The sequence below is a fragment of the Equus przewalskii genome, chromosome 2 (assembly GCF_037783145.1).
Source record: "Equus przewalskii isolate Varuska chromosome 2, EquPr2, whole genome shotgun sequence".
Classification (NCBI taxonomy): Eukaryota; Metazoa; Chordata; class Mammalia; order Perissodactyla; family Equidae; genus Equus; species Equus przewalskii.
In genome coordinates this window covers 28655105-28670371 of record NC_091832.1, presented here as the reverse complement: position 1 = coordinate 28670371, position 15267 = coordinate 28655105, and the positions used below count along the sequence as shown (strand labels likewise).

Here is a 15267-nt window from a genome sequence, read left to right as displayed (position 1 = left end):
GGCGCGCATCTGCCGCCCCGTCATCGTGCAGAAGGGACCGGGGCGGCTGGGGGGCGGCAGGGACTGCCCAGGGCCCTGCAGCAGGTCGGACGGGGCCGCGGGGCCCGAGCGCCATCCCGGGCCCAGGCGGAGAGGGCGCTGCGGCGGGAGGCCGCGCCGGGCGGGGGAGGAGGGGGGGCGGGGCGGGGCGGGGCCGTGGGGCCGCCCCCAGAGAGCGAGCGCCGCGCGCCGCCGCCGCCGCCGCCACCTCCGCCGCTCCGCCCGGGTCCCGGTGCTGCGCGGCCGGCCCGCGGGGCGCGGAGCTGAGGCCGCGGCCGGCTGCATGAAGGACTGCGAGTACCAGCAGATCAGCCCCGGGGCCGCCCCGCCGGCCTCCTCTCCCGGGGCGCGCCGCCCCGGCCCCGCCGCGCCCCCCGGCCCGGGCCCCGGGCCCCCGCCGCCCGCCGCCGCGCCGCGCTGGAGCAGCAGCGGCAGTGGCAGCGGCAGCGGGAGCATCGGCCGCCGCCCACGGCGCAAGTGGGAGGTGTTCCCGGGCCGCAACCGCTTCTACTGCGGCGGCCGCCTCATGCTGGCCGGCCACGGCGGCATCTTCGCACTCACGCTGCTGCTCATCCTCACCACCACCGTCCTCTTCTTCGTCTTCGAGTGAGTTCGGCGGCGACCCCCGTCCCCGCCCCGTCAGGCCCCCATCCCCTCCGCTCCCTGCCGCGTACCCCATCTTCCCCACCCATGATGGGCACTCCAGCCCCTCTGGTCCCCTGCTGAGCATCCCGTCCTCTCCCATCTCCGGGACACTCCACCCTTCCCAGCACCTGCCAGGCACCCTCCCATCCCTGCTCCTCCATGGCCTGCATCCTCCCTTGCCTCTCAGAATCTGCCCTCAAGCCTCTCCAATCTCCTCGCATATCTCTAAGCCGTTCTCCTTGGTCCCCTCTGCCGGTCCTCCCTTGCCTGTTTGGATACGCTATCTATGCTGGTCGCCTCCGCCACTCCCAGCCACCCCATCCTCTCTGGCCCCGCCCTGGCACCCAGCCTTTGCCAGTCTCTGCCAGGGACACCACCCTCCCATGCCCCTCCGTGACCCCCATCCTCTCTACCCTCTTAGAATCTGTCCCCCAGGCCTCCCCTGCTCCTTGGATAGATCCCCTCACTCTTGCCTATCCCATGGACTGTCTTTTGCCCACTCCCCAGGTTCTTTCTGACCCCTTGAGGCATCTTTTTTTATAGCCCATCCAGACAAAACTTCTGAATTTCTTCCGTGTCCTTTGGCTATATAATCCCACCACAAAGTTCCAAACCATCTTCTCCGTTCTGTCTAGGGTCCCCCTAGGGTCCTCTCATCACCTCTGTACTCTCAGACCCGCCCCCCTTGCTATCTCCTCAGTCATTCTCACACTAGGCCCTCAGGCAGTCTTCTCTCAAACATCTTTGGGTCTGTCATGCCTCCCCTTCCCTTTCCAGCACTTTCCTTAGTTTCCCCAGAGCTTCCAGTCCCCCCATCAGCCTCCTCCTGTCCCCTCAGACATCTCCCAAGCTCCTGCCCCCCACCTCCTGACCTCTTGGCTTTTCTTCCCTTCTCAAAATTCCAGAGCATCCCCCTGGCCTGTTCCACAGCAGGAACAGCTGCAGTAATGCCTTCTTATTTTTCGAGAGCATCCAGAGTACTTTCGTGTGACAGGTCATGTTTGCCCCCATGGGTTTTTGACCTCTTCATATCCCTAGTGACCCAGGATTGGCCCACACTGTATCACCATTTTATTGATGGAGGAAGGGGTACCTGTCGCTTTACCAGGTCACATATTTGTATCGGAAGTTTTCCACTCTGCTCTTGGTCTCTGGCTTGAGCCACCTGCTGTGTGACTCCTTGCACACACCCACCCCGTGCTGCATGAGCTCCACCTTCCCCTCCTAGTTTCTCTCCATCCTTTGTGGTCTTACTTAATTATACAGTGTGGAGAAGAACTCTGTCTCTCCAGCCAACAGGCTTGGTTCAAATCCCAGCTCCACCGTACACTAACTGTGTGACTTCGGGGCAGTTGCTTCACCACAGAGCCTGTTTCCTCATCTATAACATGGGCTTTATAATAGTACCCACCCCCTCGGGTTGTCATGAGGGTGCCATGAAGTCACACACATAAGCTTTTAGTGGTAACGAGCACTTAATGCTGGCTGCTGCTATTACGTGTCTTCACCAAAAAACCCTTCCCAAGGGCCTGTGGCCATGATAAGGCTGCCACAAAGACACAGCCCCGAGGTACCCTTTCCAGCTGCCGGGTCATGTAGCTGCAATCTTGGGTTTCCCTTGAAGCAAGGTGAGGACTTCTACAAATTGGCTTCTCCCTTTTGCCCTTCCTTTCTGAGTCAGGGTAGATAAAAAGTTCCGGGATAATTTCACAAGCAGAGGCTCTGGGGTGCCCCCAGCCCCCAGCATGGCCCCTGGGCTGAGTTTCAGATCCCCCTCATTGAGCCAGCCTACGTGGGTGTTTTGAAAGTGCCTTTTCCAGTATCCCCCCAGCTCTCTCGGGTCCTCCCAGGCAGGCTGCAGCTGAGGCAGGAGGAAGTGATGCGTGCTGTGGTTGGCCCCTGTGACCCTGCACAGGGCGAGTCGGTCAGTTCAGAAGCAGGACCTTCTCTAGGCTGAGTGGATATATCTTCACTGGTGACGGATTTGTCCCCACAGAGGGAGGAAGCGAGGACTTCTGGGTTCAAGGAGAGCCTGTGAATCGTCTTGCCTCTGTGTCTGTCCTCCTCACCTGGGGTGGTGGAGTTGGTGGGAGGGTTTGGGTTCCAGCCAAGAGCTCACCTGGCTCTGAACTGGAGTGAAAGGTCAGTGGGAACCTGGCACTTAGGAATGCTGCTGCTGAGGGTGTGGCGGGTCAGAGGCCCTGACACCCTCCCGTTTCTCTGGGGGAAGATGAAGGTGGCTCTCTAGGGCCTTTCCTTCTTAGGATGGGTTTGCCCCATTCTTTGGTTTGGTGGATTATTGCCCAGGCCTCCCGGCTTCTGCCCTACTTCCCACCCCCAGACAGCAGCCAGAGTGCCCCTTTAATTCTAAGTCAGATCCGAGTCCTCCCTGGCTTTCAGGATAAGAGCCAGAGCCCTGATAATGGGCTTCCTCTCTGTCCCCATCTCCTCCCACTATCCCCTGTGCATTCCCCTCCAGGTACATTGGCCTCCTTGCACATACCTACCTCAGGGCCTTTGCACAGTTTGAAACACCCTTCCTTTTTTTTTTTTTTTTCTTGAGGAAGTTTAGCCCTGAGCTAATTGCTGCCAATCCTCCTCTTTTTGCTGAGGAAGACTGGTCCTGAGCTAACATCCATGCCCATCTTCCTTTACTTTATATATGGGACGCCTACCACAGCATGGCTTTTGCCAAGCGGTGCCATGTCTGCACCCGGGATCCGAACCATTGAACCCCAGACCGCCGAGAAGCAGAATGTGCGAACTTAACTGCTGTGCCACTGAGCCGGCCCCTGGAACACCCTTCCTTTAGATAGCCTCGTGGCTCACTCCCTCACTTTCTTCCGTCCTTCCCCGACCATGCCTATAACGTAGCAGATCACCCCACTCCCTACTGTCTCCTCTGCCCCGATTTATTGTTCCCTGAAGCACTTGTCACCATCTGACATCCTGTGCGTGTTCTTTTTGTTAGTTTCTTGCCTGTCTTTCTCCATGAGAGTAGGACTTTATTCTCCTCCCTGTGGTATTCTCAGTGCCTAGAACAGGGCCAGCTATGTGGTAGGTGCTCAATACAGTAAATATTTGTTGGAGAGCATTTGCTGGGACTCCAAAGACTCTACTCCTATCACTGGCTGGCTGGGTGACCTTGGATCTGGCAGTGGGCCACAGGCCCCCTCTGTAAACTCCGGGGGCTAGGACTTGGTGTTTCTCTGGGCTCTGCAGGTCTCAGACTTCAAGTCATCCCATCCCCCTCGCACCCCTAGGCGCACCACTTGTTGCACATGAACTGGTTGAGTTGCCACGTGGGTGACATGGAGGACCTGGCTCTGTTTGAGGTTCGGACCCCGGGAGCACGGAGGTGTTTGGAGCAGAACGTGGCCTGCTTGGAGCCCTTGGCCTTGGCCAACTCTGCTCCTCAGAGGCCTCTCTGAAGGCTGGAGCCTCTGACGGTGGAGGCTCCAGAATCAGCAGGTTCACTTCCTGCTACTTTGCCAGCTCCTGGAACTTTGGCTGAATCGGGCCTCCCAGCAGCTGGTCATCTCCCGAATGGCAGTCCCTCACCCCGTCAGGTACCACTTGGATGCCAGCCTTCAGGGGAAAATGGCAGTGGCTGGACCATGCTGTTTCCCCTGGGCCCCTTCATCTGGCTGACCGTATTCATTCTTTAGGTTTTAGCTCAGGCGTTATCTCCTTCAGCAAGCCTTTCCTGACTGTTCTGCCACTTTCCCCTTCCCCATTATAGCACACAAAGCCCTGGGTGGCAATTCTCTGTTTATATGTCTGCTCTCGCCACTAGACCGTAAGCCTCATTGAGGGAGCAGGGGACTCTTGTTTTATTCACTGCCATTATTCCTACTGCTTGTTGAAGGTATTGCCTGGCATGGAGAAGACCTCAGTAAATATTTGTGGAGTGAATGACTGGCTGAATGAATGAGTGAACACTGTTATGGATGGTTCATCTCAAGTGACAGTCTAATTCATTGGTAGTGGCTGCCTGAAGCTCTGTGTTAAGAAGGATTCTGAGGCTGCAGCTAAATGCAGGGGTTAAGAGAGCTGCGATCTATTGATCATATCTGCCGTGGGCTCAGGGGGTAAAGTACAAGGATCAATTAGTGATGACCGCTCTAGGCATTGATAGGGGGAGTGGCTGCACTTAGCTAGGGGCTGTTCTTCTGCCTCAGGGGGAGGCTCCGTTCAAGCTTGTGGTGGTGTTTGCAGAGATGAGACCACCTGCCCAGTGCTGTAGTTCTGTGCCCCAGGGAGCCCTTGGGGTATCTGCTCATCTCTCTCTCCCTCTCTCTCTCTCTAGCTGTCCCTTCCTGGCCCGCCAGCTGACCCTCGCCATCCCCATCATCGCTGGCATCCTCTTCTTCTTCGTCATGAGCTGCCTGCTGCAGACGAGTTTCACCGACCCTGGGATCCTGCCCCGGGCCACCGTCTGTGAGGCAGCTGCCCTGGAGAAACAGATCGGTGAGGCTCCTACTCCAGCTGAAGCTGTGTCTCCCAGCTCCTTGATTGGAGAGGAGGCCTGATTTTCCCTTCCCACACTATGTTAGCAACTGAGGATATGAGAGTGAGCAGGGCAGGCTGGAGCTAATGCTAGAGTGGAGGAGACAGATGACAAACAAGGGAGCAAATAAACAAGCAAGAAATGCCAGCAAGTGAAGGTCGTGATGGCGGCCAGCGTAGTACTGAGTGCTTTCCGGGAGCCAGGTGCTGTTTTCACCTCTCTATGTGCATGATCTTATTTATTCCCCAGTAATCCTGTGAGGTAGGGACTGTTGTTATCCTCCTTTTGCTGATTAATTAAACTGAGTCTCAGGGAGTTAAGTAATTGGTCCAAGATCACACAGGAAGTGGAAGAGCTGGGATGAGGCTCCAGGCAGTCTGACCAGAGCCCCTGCTCTTAAACCTTCATACACACTTATTCATTCACTCATCAGACATTTATTGAGCTCCTACTCTGTGCCAGGCACTTTTCTAGATGCTGACGATACAGAGTTGAACAGTCTGCCAATAATCCCTGCCCTCTTGGAGCTGACATTCCAGTGGGAGGAGAAAAACAGTAAACAAACAATGAAATATCTAGGATGTCAGACAGAAGAGGAGAGCAGGGAGGGAGGATGAGAGCTGGGGGAGGGTGTATGACTTCAAATAGGGGGGTCAGGGAAGGCCTCGAGAAGGAGGTGACATCTGAGCAAAGACCTGCAGAAATGAGAGGTTGAGTGTGTGGGTATCTGGGGGAAGAGTGTAATAGGTGTGGGGAGTGGGCTAGTTTAGCTTAGGTGGTCAGGGGAGGCCTCTTAGAGGAGGTGGCACTTGAGATGAGCCCTGAATGGTACGATGGAGCTAGTAATTGGTGGTCTGGAAACAGTAAAGGCAAAAGCCCCAAGTGGTAGACAAGCTGGTGTGTTTGAAGAATGGCAGGAAGGCAAGTGTGGCCAGAAAGAACCTGTGCCCCAAGGCACCCCAGGTGGCCCTTGATTCCTCCCAGACTGCTGTGTGGGTTCCCCTGGGTGACTGGGCACTGGGGCCAGGGCCTTAATCTCAGCTTGCTCCACCCAAGCTCCTTCCTGCTGAGAAGCCATGTGGGTATTTGTACACATCAGGGGTTTCCGGTCCGTGGTTGGCTGCTTCCCCTAACAGGGTGACTGTCAGACAGACTTTTAAATACCCACCTGGCCCTGAAGAGACCTAGTGCCCTGTAAATGTCAGAGCCCTGTAGCCTCCATCACGGAAAGTCATTCCACTCATTCTCTGGAGCAGCTCAGGAGGGTGGGCAGGAAGAAAGAGGATGTTCTCTTGCTCTGTCTGGTCTTTGTCTCAGGCCCATCCTCAGCCGCGCCCTCACTGCTGTCTTTCTCTGCCTGCATCCAGCTTCCTTCCCCCTCACACCCCTGGGCCACTTGCCACTTGGCCTTTCGGCTTCTGCTCCTTCAAAATCCCACGGTCTGACCTGGCCAGTCCACCTGGGAGCAGGAGAGGCTCAGCAGCAGCCCCATTTCTCCTCCCTCCAGGTTGGGGCTAATCGTGAGGCAGGATTGTTGTCCAGTTCAGCCTTGGCTCAGAGGTCTGGCTGCCTGGAATCCTCTGGCCTCTGTGAGCTGTTTGGGTAATATTGACAACAGTAATCCCCCATGTTTGGGGAGAGCTTGACCATGTGCTGAGTGCTTCCCATCCATTATCCCTACAAATACTTACAACAGCCTGGCTGTACCGATGCAGAAACTGAGGCAGCTGGTCACATGGCTGGGGAGTGGAGGCACGGAGACGGAGTGTGTACCTGTTTCCCAAACCCCTTGCTTTCTCTTCTGAGATGGCTGCAGGGACACAGCCCTAGTCTTACGTGGCCACACCCCCTTCATCCTTATGTCTCAGCTCAAGTGTCCCGTGCTCTGGGAAGCCTTTGTGAGCCCAGTTGAGCCAGACTTTGCATGACATTCCCAGAGTGTCATGTCCTTCCGTCTTGGCCCTGTGCTGTAGGTAGTCTTACAGAATTATTGGGCAGGCCCAGTAGCCTTTCCTGGACCCTGAATGTCTTATTCACCTTGTCTGCCATGCGGAAGGCTCAGTGACTTTGGCTGAGTGGACGAGCCTCTGTGGAGGTCCTACTTACTGTCCCCAGGTGACTGGTTGAGAGACAGTTGAAACTTCTCCCAGTTAGGCATTATGGGTTTGACTATCTGTGTGTTAATTCTATAGGCTGACTCCTGACTTCAGAGGGGTAGGGGGGATAGGAGGGTAGTGGGGTGGCGAGGCTGAGGCATGGGGTTCAAAAACGAATCTGATGTGAGCCCTGCCTTCTGGTGTTTTCCAAGCTAGCTTAGTCCAATGTGGATGGCCTGACTGGCTGCCACAGGTGAGGTCAGGCATTGGAAGAGGATCAGAGAAATCAGGAGCGTCTTCTGCCTGGAGGGTTTGGGGAGGCTTTGTGAAGAGGTGCCTTGAGCTGCACCTTAAAGTTTGGGTGGTGTTCAAGCACAGGAAGTGTGAAGGGAGCCCTCCAGGCAGATGGAACAGAAGGAGGAGAGGACCAAGTAGGAAGGAAGGGGTACAGGCGTGGGACCCTGAGCAGGCCATATTGGCTGGAACACAAGGAATACTTCAGAGAATTTGGGAAATTCCTGTTGGAGGATGGGGTGGGGTCAGTCTTGTGCGGTCCTGAGTGTCAGGGTCGGACACTTCCCTTTGAGAACAGTTGCGAAGCCTGGAAAGTGGCATCTTTGGGGCCTTTGAGTTCTCAAACTTGAACAGGAGCCAAATTTGGGGGTGTGGCCAGTAGGTTTCTAGTCAGGGTGGAGCAGATTTTCTTGAAAAGGACAAAGGTCACGGAGACTTTTCCAGAAGGTTAGGGGCCAGCTCTGAGGTGAGTGGTGCTGTTCATATAAATGTGAACTGATTACGTGGCCCCAGGCCCTTGCAGACAGTGTGAGCTTCTCACTGTGGCCTCATAGGCCAGCAACTCCAGCCCAACAGGATCTGGCCCAGGGCTCCAACTGTGCAAGGACCGTCTGGGGGGCCGGGGGGTGACCAGCTCCTCCCAGTTTCCCCAGGACTGTCCCTGTTTTAGCACTGAAAGTCACGTGCCTTGTTGGGAAACCCCTCAGTTACAGGCAAACCAGGGCAGTTGGTCATCCTGGCCTGAGATCCTGACTTCTCAGCCAGGGAGCTATGCGACTGGATCCCCCTGCAGGGCCACACAGAGTCCAGGCGCCCTGGGCACCTGGAAAAGAGGTAGGAGGTGAGAATATTGTCCCCAGGAAGCTCTCAGTCTGATTGGAGAGAATGGAAACATCTGAATCCAAGTGACAGACACTCAGAGTTACAGCTCACAGGACACGCAAAGGCTGCCTCTGTCTCCACCACCACACAGCAGGTCACAGATCGCATCCTGTGTGTCTCCAGGATGTCTCCCCTCAGGTCCTTCTGAAGCCCATGCCCTGGGGCAGACCTGCTTTGTTTTCCACATGGATTGGCTCGGGACTCTGCTGACAACGCCCCGATGCCTGGCCTCTCCCTTCAATCCAACTTGTCTCTCTTACACCCAGATTTGGCCCTGGCCCTCCCTGGCTCAGAATTTGGGTGACTTCCTAGTGCCCTCAGCAGCATTTCCTGAAGCTCGGCCATTGGAGTACAACCTTCGTGACTTGTCCCCTTTCTGCGTCTCACCTTGTACTTTCGTTCTTTAGTACTGTCCTTTAAATGGCTTGCTTTTAAATGCATTTCACAAGGAAAATTCATATCACTCCTGTAAGCAGAAAGTCACTTGCTCTGAACAGAAGATAATGGTAAAAACAAGAACATAACAATGTTACAGAATTCTTGGTGGTTACAGTCGCCTGTGGAAAGCACCCACTTTGAGGCCTGTGAGCATCACAGGTATTAGATATTAAAAGTCGAGACTTTTTCCCTTGATGGAGTCACAGGCTTGAAAGAGAATTGAAAATGGAGTAACTTTCTCATCATGCGATTCAGTGTTACTTAGTATCACAGCCAGGAAACAGATCATCTCTCACCTTCCTGAAAACTCACCCACTTAGGCACAACGGCCTGCAGGATCAAGGCAAACTCCAGCCCACCCCCGCCTCCCGCCACTCCGGGCTCCCACAGCCGCTTGGTGCAGATTAATGCCTCTGTGCCTTTGCTCCCTCGATCATCTCTGCTGCCATGCCCTCCTTCCCAGTGAGCCCATGATCTCGTTCTTTCTGATCCAGCTTAATTGCCATGTAGTCTTTTCTTGCTCTCTTGCATACTGCCTCCTGTCCCCACCCCACATATTCCCTGTGTTCTGTGGAATACCCTTAACTGGCTAGCTGTGGGTTAGAACTTTACATCTCTAATTAGCACCATCATCCTACAAGGTTGATATTATTATGACCCAGTGAGGAAACTGAGGCTCAGAGAAGTTGAGCAGCTTCCTCAAAGTCACAAGCTAACAAGTCGTCAGACCAGGTTTCAAAATGAGATCAGACTGGCCCCAGAGTCCCCACGCTTGACTCACAGTGCCTCTTACACTGACTGTAATTATCCACTTCTGCTCCCTGTGCCCTTAGGCCGAGCTCTTCCTATATCCCCAGGCCTATCACTGTGCCTGGATGTGGTAGGGGCTCCATAAACCCCAGGAATGAACAGAAATGTTCAGATGGGGATCACAGTGGCCCAGCACTCACAACCTGGGCACTGTGGCTGACCTTGCGCTGCCCTGGAAGCAGGGGAGACCGCAGCCCTGCAGCTGTTTCCTCCACAGCTGGGGACAAGCGAAGGGCAACTGTCGGGGCCTAGCAGGGCGGGTAGAGATGCCCGGCCTTCCCTCGCTAAAGCCTTCTCATAGCTCATGGTGAGCCCCAGCCATTCAGGCTCTGACCTTGGCACGCCTGCCTGCCCCTCGTGCGGCTGTGGTGGGGTGGAGAGACCATAGCATGCCCTTGGTCAGGAGGAAGGTGTGAGCGATTCATTGGCTTCTCACAGCCATTTGGTGAGGAGGAGCCTTCCCCTCATCACCACATCCCTGGGGGCTTTAGTTTCCCACCTGGAAGAGCAGGAGCGCCTCACTAAGTGGGGGAGCCTTTTTACTTCTTGGGGAAGAGCCTGAAGCAGAAAGAGCCCTGGAGTCGGTCTTAGATTCCCTGAGGGCAAGGATAACGTCTCTTATTATCCCTGTTAATTTCTTCATTTCTTCCACAACTATTTTCTGAACTGGGTGGACGAAGCCAGCATACTTGGCTTATCTCTCTGTACCTGCCCCTTACTCTCCCCTCACCTGCCACCTCCACGCCTCGCACAATATCTTGACGTAGTAGATGCCAGTGTTTGAAAGAACAAACAAATGAATGAATGCCTTGGAAGACAAAGGTTCTAATTTCAGCCCCACCTTCTGCTCTTGGTGCAAAGTCGGCTTCCCCATCTGTAAAATGAGGGCACACAGCTCCTTGCCAGCCCAGAGCTTTTTTTTTTTTTGAGGAAGATCAGCCCTGAGCTAACTACAGCTAATCCTCCTCTTTTTGCTGAGGAAGACTGGCCCTGAGGTAACATCCATGCCCATCTTCCTCTGCTTTATACTTGGGACGCCTACCACAGCATGGCTTGCCAAGCGGTGCCATGTCCGCACCTGGGATCCGAGCTGGTAAACCCTGGGCCGCCAAAGCAGAACGTGCGAACTTAACTGCTGCGCCGCCGGGCCAGCCCCCAGAGCATTTTTTGTGTACGAGTAAGACAGGGAATGTCAGTACCCTTTGAAAATTGTTTTCCTCTATTGAAACTTCAGAGGCTTGGGCCTTGTGGTCAGGAATGGCAAATAGACTTGCTCTGGGCACTAACAGGGTACCACTGGTAGTGGCTGCTGGGAGGAGTGGGTTCAGGAGGATTCTGAGGCTGAGTCCAGGATGTGACTGGTCAGCACTGGCCTGAGAATAAGCAGTAGGACAGCTGCTTGTTCTCCCTCGATGTGGGGTTCAGCCTCTGTGGTGGCATGCCCCAAAAAGCCTCCTCTGACCCAGCTGGTTTAGAGCCCTGTAGTTGGTGGCTTCATTCAGCATCTGGGCAGCACCCTTGCTCCAGGGTTACACTTTCTCCTCTGCTCTGTCTCCGCCTCTTGGCAGCCTAAGGAAGTTGTGTGTGCAAGGTGTCACTTCCTCATTCTCAGAGTTCAAGAGACGGGGGAGCCTGGCTGCTGGGGCCAGAACAAACTGGTAGGAGTTCCATCCCTGCCTTGGGGGAGACGCCTGGGCGCCCCTATGCCCTGGGGAGGGCCTGTGGGAATCCAGCGAGGATTCCAGTAGCTTTTCTCTTTGTCCTGAAGAGAGTCTGTGGCTGCCCTTCACTCACAGATGGGTTGTGTTCTGAAGTTTCTTCATGAATCAGTTGTTTAGAATATAGTGTTTCATAGAAACAATAATAATAATAATGGCTAATGTTTATTAAGCTCTTTCCAGGTGCCAGATACTTTGCTAAACCCACTTGATGAATTCTCTCCTAATCTTCCTAACAGCACTAGGAGTTGGGTTCAATATGTCCTATTTTCTTTTTTTAGCAGATGAGGGCACAGAGAAGTTAAGCAACTTGACCCACATCACACAGCTAGTTAGTCATTGGGCCAAGACTCATACCCACAATATCTGTCTGGCTCCAAAGCCTGTGTCCAAGCCTGGGAGACTACAGTGGGCAGAGGCAGGGCAGGAGCTGGGACCTGGGGCCTGTGGGGCAGGATTAGGGGTTGGGTTCAGAGTCGCATCAACAGCTTTGTAAAGAGCTGGAGTGTGACAGCGTGAACTCTTGGTCAGCACTGAGGCTCCCATGAAACCAGCACCATGCTCAGGGCTGTCCTTGCAGCATCTCCTTCAGCCCTCATCACAGCCCCGTGAGACTGGGACTCTCATCTCCGTTTTACGGATGAGGAAACTGAGGCTCAGAGAGGTGAAGGGACTTCCTTAAGTGGTGAGTGGGTAGCAAATCCAGGATTCAAACCCAGTGTTTTAGACTCCAGAGCCTGTACCCTGTGAAAACAGCTACCAGGCAGTACCATGCCAGTTCCTGTACGTGTACTATTCCTGGTCCTGCCAACCCTTCAAGGGAGTTGTTGCTATTCGTCTGTTTTTATAGACGCAGCAGCAGGCTTACAGAGGTTAAGTACCTTTGTAAATGGAAGGGTCAGGATTTGAACTTAGGCCTGCCTGAGTCCACAGCACATTTTCTCTCCTCCTTGCCTGCTGCCCCATAATTCCTAGGCCCAGGACTTCCTGTTTGTTCCACCATCCCTGCTCTCCAGGGGCATACAGTCTGGTTGGAGAGACAGTCTCCACACACACAGAAGTCCTGTCACAACTCAGCATGGAGCAGTGGGTGTGCTCAGGTGCTGTGTACGAGGCATGAGAGCCCCCGAGGCTGAAGTGGTCAGAGAAGCTGCTGGAGGCCAGACAGGGCTCAGTGAGTCCAGGTGAGCAGAGGGAAGGGAGGAGCCCGGCTTGGTGGGAGCAGGGGCAGGAAGCCCGAGGCTCCAGGGTCTCCTGGGAGAAGAGTCGGGGAGAAAAGCTGGGAATGGAGGTTGGGCCCAATTGTGGAGGGCCCTAATAGCAGGATAAGAAGTGTGTCCTTTCTCTTATTTTTTAGGGGAGGCCAGTAAAGGGTTTTGAGCTGAGAAGTGACTTGAAAGAGGTTATTGAGAGGAATGTGGCAGTGTGTGCAAGGGGGGTTGAAGGTAGAGGGGCTGGGAGCAGGAAGTCTTCTGGGGAAGCTGTTTGGTGACATGGGCCTGGCCTGGGTTAAGGTGTTGGGAGTAGAGAGTGAAGGGCTATGAAGGTAGAACCTGGCCAGGCAGGAATGAGGCAGAAGGAAAGGTCTGCAAGGAGACTCCAAACTGAGTTCCTCTGCCTCGCCACCACTCACTGGCTGTGTGACCTTGGGCAAATTCTCTAACCTCTCTGGGCCTGTTTCCTCATTTGTAAACTGAAGGGACTAGAACAGAGGCAGCCAGCAAAGGGACATTTATCAGGTATCTGCCATGTGCCAGGGGCTATGTTATATGCTCTTTGAAGTTCTTCCCAGCTCTTAGATTGTGCCATCGGCAGACCTAAGGAACCAGGCAGGGATAAATAACACTCATTATGACACATGGCCGAGTGGTTAAGTTCACGTGCTCTGCTTCGTCGGCCCAGGGTCTCGCCCGTTCGAATCCTGGGCGTGGACGTGGCACCGCTCATCAAGCCATGCTGAGGCAGCATCCCACATGCCACAACTAGAAGGAGTCACAACTAAAAATACACAACTATGTATCGGGGGACTTTGGGAGAAAAAGGAAAAATAAAATCTCTAAAAAAAAAAAAAATTTACAAAAATACCTCAAGCCCAAGCTTTAGAAACTTGGGTTCACATCCTGTTTCTGCCACTTACTAGCTGTGTGACCTTGGGCAAGTCACTTAACCTCACTGAAAAGTCTCCTTAACTGTAACCTAGAGATGATAGTGACAACCTTACCTCCTGGGATGTTGTCACGATTGAAGGAGATAATGGATGCAAGGTGCTCAGTAAAGAGCAGGCACTCAGGGAAGTGTTCTCTTTCCCTCGCCTCCTCCCTTCTCTCTCAGTAATTCTACAAGCTAATACTAACAGTGCACACTGCTTAAGCATTTACTTTGTGCCACTAAACATATATGAACCCATTTAACCCTCATAACAACTCTGTGAGGTGGGTACCATTACTATCCCCATTTCAGTGATCCAGGAAACAGGCAGAGAGAGGTTAAAGGATTTGCCCTATCACGCATACCATGGTATCAGGAGAAACCCAGCTAGTGAGAGGTGGGAGCCAGGATTCGTGCCCTATTCCACCTGTTATTCCTGTTTTACAGATGAGAAAACTGAGGATCAGAGAAGTTCATTTGGCTTCAACCTCATGCACAGCCAGTCAGTGGCAAAACCAGGTTTCAGAGTGTGTCCCCTGCCCTTGCCCATGCTGCTGGTTTTAAGGAAGAGATGCTCAGATGCTTGGTTGCATTGTAAACGCACTGTGGTTGAGGTGGTGGTGAAACAGCCTAGCCAAAGTCTGTGTGGTAGCTGAGGATGTGAGTCTGTCTGCTTCACTGATGCCTGCCAAGCACCTAGAATAGTGCCTGGCACATGGCAGGCGCTCATTAAATAATCTTTGGAGGCAAGTGGCCAGACTGGAGATATTATCTGGGGAGTTGATCCAGTGGAAGTGATGGCTGGGAGATAGCTGAGGGCTGGGATCACAGGCAGCCCTGTGTGACCCTCAGAATTCTGTCCAGGAAGGAGCCACTGCTCTGGGGACTTTGGTCCTCTGTGGCCTGGGCTATCAAGAGGCTCAGTGGGTAGAACTGTGGGCTTTGCATATGGCAGACCTGCGTTCAGGCCCCTGCTCTGCCTGTAAACCAGCTGCATGACCTTGGACAAGTTACTAAACCTTCTTCTTTTTTTTTTTTTTTCTTTTTCTTAGATTTTTACTGAAGTATAATAATAGGCTTACCAAAACTGTACAAATCATAAGTATTCTGTTCGTTGAGTGTTCACAAGCTGAACACACACATGTAATCAGCACCCAGATCAAGAAACAGTATACAAATGGTGGCCCAGAAGCCTTCCCTTGTTCACAACCCTTTCTGATCCCTGTCACCCTTCCCCAGGTAACCACACTCCTGACACCGTAGATTACTTTCACCTGTTTTTGAACACTTTGTGTCCTTACATGTGTGTTTTCTTCACTTTACACAGTGTGTCTGAGATTCATTCATATTGCTGTGTGCAGTTGAAGATTGTTTGTTCTCATTGCAGTATAGAATTTTTTTTTTTTTTGGAGGAAGGTTAGCCCTGAGCCAACTGCTGCAATCCTCTTTTTGCTGAGGAAGACTGGCCCTGAGCTAACATCCATGCCCATCTTCCTCTACTTTATATATGGGACACCTACCGCAGCATGGCTTTTGCCAAGCGGTGCCATGTCCAAACCGGTGAACCCCGGGCTGCCGAAGTGGAATGGATGCACTTAACTGCTGCGCCACCGAGCCGGCCCCGCTGTATAGAATTTCATTGTGTGAATATCCTGCATTTTTAAAAGCCATTCTATTGATGGGCTTT

At 53.6% G+C, this 15267-nt stretch overlaps 1 protein-coding gene across 4 annotated transcripts in view; it reads left to right on the top strand.

Moving 5' to 3' along the window:
• Window positions 1-219: 219 nt before the first annotated feature.
• Window positions 220-15267, top strand: part of ZDHHC18 (zinc finger DHHC-type palmitoyltransferase 18) — a 29671-nt gene continuing 14623 nt past the window's right edge. For 2 of the 4 annotated variants that reach the window (XM_070610595.1, XM_070610597.1), the window contains exons 1-2: window positions 220-645; window positions 4994-5154. In XM_070610595.1, coding sequence (XP_070466696.1) covers window positions 323-645; window positions 4994-5154 — 484 coding nt within the window. In that variant the 5' untranslated portion in view covers window positions 220-322. The remainder of the gene's footprint in view (window positions 646-4993; window positions 5155-15267) is intronic. The other 2 variants (XM_070610599.1, XM_070610598.1) reach the window with 2 other exon arrangements.